This window comes from Pongo abelii, chromosome 9 (assembly GCF_028885655.2).
Source record: "Pongo abelii isolate AG06213 chromosome 9, NHGRI_mPonAbe1-v2.0_pri, whole genome shotgun sequence".
Taxonomy (NCBI): Eukaryota; Metazoa; Chordata; class Mammalia; order Primates; family Hominidae; genus Pongo; species Pongo abelii.
In genome coordinates, this window is record NC_071994.2 from 14,607,955 (window position 1) to 14,620,200 (window position 12,246).

At 34.9% G+C, this 12,246-nt stretch overlaps 1 protein-coding gene across 2 annotated transcripts in view; it reads right to left on the bottom strand.

Annotated features, from left to right (window-relative positions):
• Positions 1 to 1,868: 1,868 nt before the first annotated feature.
• Positions 1,869 to 12,246, bottom strand: part of LOC100938640 (membrane-spanning 4-domains subfamily A member 12-like) — a 39,532-nt gene continuing 29,154 nt past the window's right edge. For both annotated transcript variants that reach the window (XM_054524313.1, XM_054524314.1), the window contains exons 5-7: positions 7,161 to 7,280; positions 4,702 to 4,819; positions 1,869 to 2,055 (exon numbers count right to left, since the gene is read on the bottom strand). In XM_054524313.1, coding sequence (XP_054380288.1) covers positions 4,709 to 4,819; positions 7,161 to 7,280 — 231 coding nt within the window. In that variant the 3' untranslated portion in view covers positions 1,869 to 2,055; positions 4,702 to 4,708. The remainder of the gene's footprint in view (positions 2,056 to 4,701; positions 4,820 to 7,160; positions 7,281 to 12,246) is intronic.

The following is a 12,246-nucleotide window of genomic DNA, read 5'->3' on the forward strand; positions in this document are numbered from 1 at the left end:
AGCCCCTTTTCAGATTATTGGCCCCCGATCTCTACATTTCTTTCAAAATTTCTGGCATCATATCCTTCCTCATTCAGCCTGGATCCCACAGATCCACTAATTATCATCTTATTAAAACCCACAAATGCAAGTTTGCCACCTTGTAATGCCACCTTTCCTGTGTAGGATATTTTAGGGAAACTCTCACCATGGCATGGATAGACACCCAACAAAGATGTCATCTGAAAGTCCAGTGTCTTCATCTGTGCTTCTAATTAAATCGTTGCGTATAATTTGGCCAGTTTTGCCTCTGATTCCTGGCAACTCTTAATCCAAACAAGTACTTTATTCATTACCACCTCTCACTCCTAAATGACTGCCTTGTCAATTTTTTCAAAGGAAAGACGAAGGTTCTCATGTTCTTTCTTATCCTTCTCATATGGAGGAATGGATAAAGAACATTTACATTAAAGCTAATTTTTCACTATTTTCTTACTTGATCAGAATTAGGTCTTTTTCCTCTGTTCTAAAGTGCAATCTGTTCCTGTGCTATAATCTCATGTCCTTCAAAGGGCTTACAAACCTTAATCCATCAATTATCTTTTTCTCCCCAGTATATTCAAATATTACTCCCTGCTTTGTATTTCTTCTCAACCTGTACATTTATGCAAGTCTCTCTCACAGTTGTGGTTTCTAGTTCATAAAGGTAGACCAAACAGATGCTACTTATTCTTCATATGAACTCCAATTCCAAGGAGCACGCTTACAAAAAAATTCCATTGCCACATTGAAAAATAAGAAGCAACTCTCTTGGTGAACCAGAATCTGTGAATTCCTAAGAGAACAAAAGTATACAGACTAGACTGAAGAAAAAGTACACAATAATAAAGGACCTGCAACAGAAGGCTGTTCTAAATGGTAGAAATTTTTGCACTTCATAAACAAATGGCATACACATAAATAACATAGATACTCTAATCTTGAATTTGTATCCCCCCAAATTACTTAAGGGGCAAGACAGGGGGAACCCAGTTGCCCATTCCTGGGACAGCAAAAGTATAAATGTGCTGGGTGCATGGCACAGACTTTAGGCAGCACTTAAAATAAACTGATAGAGGTACTGATAGCCACATGGATAGATCTTTAAAACTTACTGTTAGGAGGAGCAAAGTTTGTGCATGTAATTTATGCGTGGGTATGATCTTCATGGATTCCAAATATATTCCTACAATAGAATGCCATACATTTTTGGGGAGATACTGACAAATAAAATATGCATGTTTTATAAAGTGGAACAATTGCTGATGGAGGGAGGGAAGGAGGAGTGGGGTATGGAGATCAAAGAAAATTTAAAAAATAGGAAGCATCCTTACAGACACAATAAAACATTTCTAAGATAATTTACTTAAAATTTGAGTGTGATAAGCCACAGTGTAAAATTATGGGCAAAAATATGTAACGTTTTGGGAGCTGGACTTTCTAGACAAACTAAATCCAGTAGCTATTAATTCATTTAGTCTCAATAACATAAAGATATGGCTAATTGTAATATACCTTCTTCACTATAGGTAAGCTATGCATGTTTTAATAATATCCAGTGAGAAAGAAATAATTAGAAGTAGTATTTAGAGCTAATCAGCAAAGAAGCCTTCACAAGCAATGGGATTATTTATCATTTATGCAAAGTCTCCTTCTCACAATGAAATAATTTTCTCGAGTTAGCATTTATTACATCATTATCAATTTTAGGTATAGATTCTACTCTAGAAACATGTGCCCATTCATAGAATTTCTCTTGTATGGAAGAATCCCTTAACTCAGGCTGACCATATTCAAACTGAGATAAATTCATGCACAGTTCCTCACATAGACAAAAATAACCATATTCATCAATTTTAATTTTTATTAATGAAATAGGTGGAAGAGAATACTGAGATGGATTTAATGAAATTACATTTTCCAAGAAGCCTCTTGAACAGAATGAAGTTCTTCATTTGCCACTAAACTTTCCTCCTTGACTGAGCTCACCAATGGTTTCTTTAATATGTAGAGAAAGGATCTCCTTCTGCCATGAACCTGAGGTAAGTTAGATATCAGTAAATTGATCATTAGCACACTCTAAAATAAAGAACTATAGAATCTGGGGTAGAATTTTGGAAATAATTCTAATAGAAGTATTCTCCTCATTGAGATTTTTATTTTATTTATTTTTTTAGAGATGAGGTCTCTCTCTGTCACCCAGCCTGGAATACAGTGGCACTATCATTGCTCACTGTAACCCTGAATTCCTGGGCAAAAGCCCTCCTTCCACCTCCCCCTCCTAAGTAGCTATAGGACTGCAGGGATGTGCCACCACTCCTGGGTAATTTTTTCAAATATGCATTTTATTTATTTTATTTTATTACTTTATTTTATTTTTGTAGAGATGGGGTCTCATTGTGTTGCCCAGGCTGGTCTCAAAATCCTGAGCTCAAGCAATTCCCCTGCCTTAGCCTCTCAAAGTGCTGAAATTACGGGTGTGAACCACCCCACCAGGCGAGATTTTTGAATTAAACCACGTGCTTTTGATACTTTTTAGTTTCTTTCTTTGTCCTCTCTCCCTTTCTCCCTGGTTTCCATCCTCCCTTCCTTTTTGTTTCTATAGATTGAAAGCCAAAGACAATGCTATATGAAAAGACAGTCCCCAAGACAATGATTGATCATAAAGGACATACTGTTTTCTACTCAAACTTGATTGCATTATTAAGTATAGCATTGAATACCTGTCAGTTTAAATTCTATTTAGTTGGAGTAGAAATCTATATGTTCTTATATACCCAATCCATGTTTGTTCTCTTTTCACTTTATTCAGAGAAGAATTAAGACTGTGTGTGTGTGTGTGTGTGTGTGTTTGGTGTGTTTTTGTTTACTTTGCTTTTAGGTAGAGCCATATTTTTTTGAGATTTCGAGTTTGAATACCTTTAGATGGAACTTCAGCTCCCCATTTTAATACCTTACTTAAAGAAAATTCATTGAAAGGCAATCAGTGATCCAGATAACAGGTTTTCAATACCCTAATTCATCTGGAATTATAGCTAATTCACATGTTTTGAAAAGCAAGTGACTTTTGCAGTACAAATGAAGATGTAGCCTCTGAGTGTCAAGAGAAAGTGGGAAATACAATAAAAGAAATCTATATGATAAATTCCTCTCCCTCCTAATTCATTTTATCAGGTTAATTCAAAATAGAGATTCCTAAACAAAGCTGTTTATAAATTAAGATGGTAAACTTAACAAGGCATATTTATGGAATGATAAGCAAATTGGTGAGGCTAGAGCACAGCATTTATGGGGGTGAGTGGTAGGAAATGAAGTCAAGAAAGTAGATTGGGCTAAATTATTACAGAAATGAATGTTGTGCTAGAATATCAGGCTTTCGTGTGGTAAGTGTTTCCTGTTTAAACTTTCATTTGGGGAGATGAAGAAACAGAGGACAGAATTGAAATACATTTAGGGGATCATATAAAAAGGATTGTCAGATTATTTCAATTTGAGAGTATTTCTCAGCTCCCTGGCCAGGGCAGGCAGGTAGATAGATGGTGGTGCTCTTAAATGGAAAAGACAAGGTAATGACTTTGTGGGTGAGATGATTAGTTCAGTTTTAGATATGTTTTATTTGAGGTGCTTTGGAATCATTTGAATCAAACTCTCTAGAGAGAAGTTGGCAATATGAGCCTAGAGCTCAGTAGAAAGGTCTAGGGTGGAGATTCAACATTTGGATTATTATAAATTTATAGGTGGTACACATCTACCAAGCTGTAGGTATATATGGTGTTGCCTATACAAAAACTATAGAGGTACAGTTGGAAAAGTCAAGGGACAGAACAGCAACCTGAAGAGATTAAGACCCAGGTAAGAAGGCAGGTCAAAGGGTCAAACAGATGAGATTAGAAAGTGGTAAAATGGGGAGGAAGCTTAAATTTCCTAAACCTTTCTACACATGTGTTCTAGGATATATGGACAACTCACTTTCTTCTTTGTGTTAACTGTGGTCTCCTCAGTTGTTTTTACGATCTCATAGATCTTTAAGCCTCGGCCTGTTGAGTGGGTACTGGGGAAAAAGGGCAGGCATATCTTTCACTGAAGTTCTCTGATTTAGTGAGATTGAGGTCAAATGGAGGTAAAGTTTTCCTTTAGACGTGAAGTAGTTGATATGGAGAAAGTAGGAAAATAGCTTTATTGAAAAAAGGCTTTACCATCTTTTTCAACTTCTCCATTACTCCCAAATCTTGGTTTCTGAAGACACTAAAGTTCTACACTTAGATATTCAACTTGTTCTCCCAAATTTTGAGAAATAAAGGCTCCAGACTTCAGTAGTCCCATATCCCCATGCCTGGTAACAACTTCTACAAAACTTTTTGTTTCCAGGGTAATGTCTGTAGAATTAGACAGACCTGAGCCAGAAAATCACATATCTTCTACCTTATTCTCTCATATGGTATGGACATAAAAGCATCCTGTAATGCAAAACACCTTTATAAAAGGGAAAATTATTTATTCAGTTGTGGAGGGACCCATATAAGTGCACGACAGTTAGTGCTGAGTGTTTTCAGCTATCTACAATCACAGCTTAGTGATGGCATTATTTATACTTAATTCATATCAAAACCTTAGTTATTCAAATAGTGTTCATAACAGAAGACAACATCTTCTGATTTACTAAGGGAAAAATGGGATACTCACTGCATCTTTATCTTCCTCTCTTTTTTGCTTGGGATGCCCAGTGGCTGACTATACTTGCCACAAACAACTCCAAGATGGTTAATATGAACAGATATTCTGAAAGGAGTTTGCCACTTTTCTGTATCCAAAAAGAAAATGTACATTCCTTACAGATCTTTCTATGTGAGCACTTTAGAAATAATAAAGGTATCTTAAAATTGAAGAAGAAAAATAGAAGAGAAAAACTACCCACCCTATCCTCCACCCTCAACAATAGAATTTTAAATATTTTTTAATTGTAATTACAACTGATAATTATTGAGGATGATGATATACTGATATATTTCTGCCAAATGGATGATGAGAATCATTGATTGTGTTTTCCTGTTTATTGTTGTGGATAATAACAGGAAATTTTCATTGAGGCCAATAAATCTCTGGGGAAGATGGAATTGTGACACCCTTGAGGTTTAGTGTTATAGAACTTATTTAATAGAGAAACTTATATAAATTTGCCCTGTTGATAGGAAAGGACACTAAAGAGAAACAATGAAAGAAAAGAATGTTTGGACTTGTAACCTGGACTCAACACAAGGGCTGATGTGACCTGGGGGTAGGAATTTCCTCCTGGGATTGTGCCTCTGTCTATAAGCCCCAATAGACCCATATCCTGACAGTATAGCTGGGTTGGAGACAAGAATACAGAATCTGTAATATTGGAAGCCCAAGCCTCTTCAGTACTCAATGCACTTTTATGACAAGGTCACCATGGGCTACTCAAATCAGTGTTAAATAATGGCGTCATTTAATAGTAACTGAACCATGGCAGTGGAAATTAAGGGCACACTGGCGGACTGATGAGATACTACATGACTCTGTTAACTAAGGGCTTGGAGTCAATATCAAACCTTTGGATCCCAGTGGTTTTGAGTAACTTGAGAGGGTCAAGAGAGAGGGGCCCTCAGAAGGAAGATTCTGGATTTCCTACTAATATGAATATTGATAGTTTAAGAGATAAATTAGAAAAATGAAAGAGTTAAGATCATAATTAAATATCAATCCAATAAAATGAGCCATTCTTGTTATACAAATATAATCTTAAGCAACATCTTTATGTTTCTATTTATTTAAGATACCACTTTAAGGTATCCATCAGGGTGTGTATCATAAAATATTAGCATTCTCTGCAGCAGCAAAATGATTCTTTGATGTGCCACTGAATTGATTTTTGTAAAAGCTCAATTTTGTGGGGTAAGATAATTTAGAATTTAAAACCATTCTGCATTAGAAAAAATGATCTGAAGTGACTAGCCACGTGACTCTGAGCAAGTAGTTTAAAATTTCTAAACTCATTTCTTTATTGAATCAGAGACATAAATCGTTCCTAAGGAGGTATACCATTGCACTCACTGTAAAATCACTTTCAAAGCTACATAGAAATAAGAAAAATCCAGCAAAATGCAAACTGGTGTAATCTTTGCAACTAGATAATTAACCAAGAGTTTTGGATGTTGAAGTAAGGAGAATTTACTTAATTAGTTAGGAATTTAAATACAGGCAATATCCAATGGGTTCAATTCAGAAAAGCTGATTTCTAAGTATTGGTAAAACTTCCCACTATTTTGCCCTTCATCAAGCCCTGGGCAGATGGGATAGAGCAGAAGGACCGAAATCCTAGAGAAGACTTTGGCCCTTATAGCTTCAATTTCTACACAACTTGCTTAGCACTGACTTCTACCTTCTTGCCCTCCTAGCCCCTTCTCTCTACACCAACAAATGTATACAGATAAATGCACATATGTCCACAGTTCCACATGAATGGGAACATAGATATACACAGATATTGAAATGCAAATGTGAACACAGTTAGACTCCCACAGACCTGCTGAACAACTGACAGACTCAAAGCAGGCAGTGCAAAAATGTCCACATAGTCATGAATGATATAGAACTGACTACATGCATTCAAAATTACATACATGTACAGAGTTCAGCTTTATTCTGTCTGTAAACTACAGCCCTGACATTGAACATAAGCCCTTGGGTATCACAGGTACATGAGTATGCCAATTCCTTCTTGGAAGACCAAGTCTTGCTATAACAAACTTGATCTTTTAAGGCCTGGGAGAACTGACCTCAGAGATGCAGGTACCTGGAATGAACTGAGCTGCCCATCATAAAAATATCATGGCTATCAGGTGGGTCCAGAATTGAATATAATGCTTAGTTACTCAAAATGCATCTATTAATATGTATAATAGCTTTCATTTGTTTACTTGAGGTTTTGGGTGGTCTTAGGTTTAGAAATATAACTTGTAGTTTGATTCACATTTTTAATAGATGCATATACCATGAGGTAGACTAATGGTGAGGGTCACCTCCATGACTTGCATTGTACTTAAGTACTCTGATCACTTAGTAAATATTTAACACATAATTCTAAAATTGTGATGAGATTCTCACAGAAACCTGGTACTTACATGTGGCCAAAGAGAATTTTTTGAACTTTTACTATGTATTATAAACTCAATTGATAGTAAAAGCAGACCAATCACTGAAATACAGGCACTTACGATGTTTGCTACTAAAGTATAAGACACCTGCAATAGAGAAAAATAATCATTTGGTCATTGGAAATTATCCATATGCATCATTGACAAGTATATTAAAGTAAAAGTTTTTTTAAAAGTAAAAGGTTTATATAAATTCTGATCTTTTCAGCATAGTAGGATCATTACAAAGACTGTCAGAACTGCAGATCTGTCAGGATCCCAATAGGAATAAACAATTTTGGAGATGATAAAACTTTTGATACAATAAACAAGTTTATTTATCCACTGACTATTTATTGAATGCCTATTCTATACTCTGCAATCTATGCCTTGCATTAGTCGATAAAAAGAAAAGAAATGGTCTCTGCACTCAAGGAATTTTCAGACTATTGAGGAAGACAAACAAGTGCATGTTAAATGTGAATAGAATGTAAAAAATTGTAATAATGTAGGCAAATTCATAGTGCCATAGTTTCAGAATATCAGAGAACTAACATTTCAGGAGTTTGTTATGGTTCATTTTGGAGTGGAAGAAGGAGAGCTGTAGAAAATTTTGTTGGAAAGATAGGTGCTATCTAGCTAGATATTTAGGATTTTATCTTGAAGATGGTAGAGAACTTCATGCATATGTATAACGCTGCTGCATAATTGCACTTTGTCCATGTATAGGATCAGAGAGGTGATATGATATTAAGAAGATCCTTATTTATTATATTTATTTCTTTGTCTACATTTATAGACAAAGAATATAGAATATATAATAATTATATAATATATAATATATGATATATAATGATATATATGATATACAATATATATGATATATGCGATATATGGTATATAATATAGAATATAAAATATACTATATTTTATTTCTTTGTCTACATTTATAGACAAAGAATATAGAATATAATATAATATATAATATAATAATATAATATAATATATAATAATAAAATAATATAATAATATAATATATATGATATATACCATATATAATCATTTGATCATTGGAAATTATCTAGTATTATCTAGTTTGTACAGGATATATAATATATGATATATCATATATCTCATATATATAATTATATATGATATATGATTATACATCATTATATATTATATAATTATATATAATTATGTATATGATATGTATGATATGTATGATATCATATATATAATATATCCTGTACAAACTAGATAATACCATTCTGGATATAGAAACCGGCAAAGGTTTCATGACAAAGACACCAAAAGCAATTGCAACAAAAACAAAATTTGAAAATTGAAAAATGGGATCTAATTAAACCAAGCAACTTCTGCACACAGCAAAAGAAACCATCAACAGAGTGAGCAGACAACCTACAGAATGAGAGAAAATTTTTGCAAACTATGCATCTGACAAAGGTCTAATATCCAGCATCTGTAACAAACTTAAACAAATTTACAAAGATAAAACCAAACATCCCCATTAAAAAGCAGGCAAAGGACAGGAACAGACATCTTTCAAAAGAAGACATAGATGTGGCCAACCAGCATATGAAAAAAAGCTCAACATCACTGATCATTAGAGAAATGAAATCAAAACCACAATGGGATACCATCTCACACCAGTTAGAATGGCTATTACTAAGAAGTCAAAAAATGACAGATGCTGATAAGGTTTTAGAGAAAAAGTAACACTTATACACTGTGGGTGGGAGTGTAAATTAGTTCAATTAGTGTGGAAGACAGTGTGGTGATTCCTCAAAGACATAAAAATAGAACTACAGTTTGACCCAGCAGTCCCATTACTGGGAATACATCCAAGGGAATATAAATCATTCTGTCATAGAGACACATGCATGTGTATGTTCACTGCAGCATGATTCACAATAACAAAGACATGGATTCCACCTAAATGGCCGTCAATGGTAGACTGGATAAATAAAATGTGGTACATATACACCATGGAATACTATGCAGCAATAAAAAGGAGAAGATCATTTTCTTTGCAGGAACATGGAAGGAGCTGGAGGCCATTATCCTTAGCAAACTAATGCAGGAACAGAAAACCAAACACTGCCTGTTCTCACTTGTAAATGGGAGCTAAATGATGAGAACACATGAACACATAGAAGGAAACAACGCACTGGAGCCTATTGGAGGGTGAGGGTGAGAGAAGGGAGAGGATGAGAAAAAATAACTAATGGGTACTAGGCTTAATACCTGGGTGATGAAATAATCTGTAAAACAAACCCCCATGACACAGGTTTACCTATATAACAAACCTGCACATGTACCCCTGAACTTAAAATAAAAGTTAAATTTAAAAAGATATGTATATTTCCTTCTATCTAATATGAATTAGATAATAATTAAACGACTGAATTCTGAAACCAATTTCACTGGATAAAGGATATGTTTATCGAAGTTGCTGTTGTATGTTGTATAGTGATCTCAACTAATTTATTCTTTTGGAACAAATCTCCCTTAAAGAAAGACAAATTAAAATAAAATGTTTATTATTATGTAAACATACAACTGTATTGCTTAGTAAATTTTGGTATGTTGACATAATCCAGTCTTTAAAATGAAGTATATTTGGTAAATATTTCATTTTCTCAACTATACAATAGGCAATAGTTATGTCAAAATAATCTGTTTTTATTTAGAAAAGAGCCATCTTGTTGAGGAAATGCATCAATAAGGCCCCATGGAGCAGATGTTCTTCTCTGGAGCATGAAGATGTTCTGGGAAAAACTTATCTGAATAAAACAAGCAGAAACACTTGTTTTGATTCCCGCTCTCGGTTGGGGTGGTATTGGACATATTCAAAGTATACAATTTGATAAATCATTAATACAAAAAGGTATACAATAAGTGCACTGTAAGAAGAGAGTGAAAGTATGGAGGAACTGGAATACTCAGCCTGTGGGTGGAAATGTAATATGCTACAACCACTTTGGAAAACAGGTTAGCAGTTTCTTGAAAAGTTAAACATGCATATACCCTATGATTCAGGTATTTACTAAAGAGAAATGAGGGCATAAGTCTGTACAAAGACTTGTAAATGTTCATAGTAGCTTTATTTGTAAAAGCTCAAAACTGGAAACAATGCAAGCTCCATCAATAGGTGAATGGATAAATGAATTTTGATATATCCATAAAATTGAATATCACTTAGAAATAAAAAGGGATTGATAATTTATATACATGAGTGAATCTCAGGATAATTATGCTGAATGAAATAAGTCAAACAAGAAAGCATATATACTGTATTATTCCATGTGTATAAAACTCTAGAGAATGCAAATTAATCTGTAGTGATAAAAAGCAGATAAGTAGATGCCTGGGGGAGGGAGGGTTTTGAGGAGGGATAAGCAAGAGGGATGACAAAGGGGCAGAGAAAACTGTTGGGGGTGACATATGCACTGTCTTATTGTATTAATGGCTTACCAACTTGCGTACTTTAAATATGTACAGTTTATTGATTATTATATGTCAATTATGCCTGAATAAAGCTATTAAAAATTAAGAAAGAGGAGCATGAAGGGGCACTATGAGAGCCAGATGCAGTAAAAAAGTGTGAGGCATGGGATAAGCTACCCTCTATGACCCTGCCATCTACTATGAAGTTTCGTTTTGTTTTTTAGTAATTTTTGAAAATAGAGACCATATAAACATTTTTTTTTTTTTTGAGACAGAGTATCGCTCTGTCACCTGGGCTGGAGTGCAGTAATGGGATCTCGGCTCACTGCAACCTCTACCTCCCAGGTTCAAGCAATTCTCATGCCTCAGCCTCCCAAGTAGCTGGGATTACATGCACACGCCATCACGCCTGGTTAATTTTTGTATTTTTAGTAGACACAGGGTTTCACTATGTTGGCCAGGCTGGTCTTGATCTCCTGACCTCAAGTGATCTGCCCATCTTGGTCTCCCAAAGTGCTGGGATTACAGGCATGAGCCACCATGCCCAGTGAGATGCTATAAAGAATATTTTAAGAAACATTTTTATACTTTTATTGCAGCCAGAGAAAATCAGGAATTATTAACCTTTATTTAAAAAACCTAGGCTTTATTTCTAAAATAACTAAAACATTTCAGATAAAAGTTTTCTTGCCTAGTTCAATTTCAGGTTTTGGCTATTGTGAATAAACTCCTATAAACATGTGGGCAAGTTTTTGTTTTCTGGTTTTGACATATGTTTTTATTTCTCAGAGGTAAGTGCCTAGCAAGGAATTGCTGGGTCATATGGCAGGTGTATATTTAAATTTTGAATGAATGACCACATATTTTTACAAGGTCATGGTGTCATTTGACACTTCCAATGACAATATGAAGGGCTTGTTTTCTTCACATACTTGTTGACATTTGGTGTTAAGTATGCTATTTCTTCTCTTTTTGGCTTCTATTTTCAGGAAATATCTTTTTTTTCTGTTTTTAAAATTCTTTTTGTTTTTAATTATACTTTAAGTTCTAGGGTACATGTGCGCAACGTGCAAGTTTGTTACATAGGTATACATGTGCCATGTTGGTGTGCTGCACCCATTAACTCGTCATTTACATTAGGTATGTCTCCTAATGCTTTCCCTCCCCCCTTCCCTCGCCCCATGACAGGCTCCGTTGTGTGATGTTCCCCTTCCTGTGTCCAAGTGTTCTCATTGTTTATTTCCCACCTATGAGTGAGAACACACAGTGTTTGTTTTTTTGTTCTTGCGATAGTTTGCTGAGAATGATGGTTTCCAGCTTCATCCATGTCCCTACAAAGGACATAAACTCATCCTTTTTTATGGCTGCATAGTATTCCATGGTGTATATTTGCCACATTTTCTTAATCCAGTCTATCATTGATGGACATTTGGGTTGGTTCCAAGTCTTTGCTATTGTGAATAGTGCCGCAATAAACATATGTGTGCATGTGTCTTTACAGCAGCATGATTCATAATCCTTTGGGTATATACCCAGTAATGGGATGGCTGGGTCAAATGGTATTTCTAGTTCTAGATCCTTGAGGAATCATCACACTGTCTTC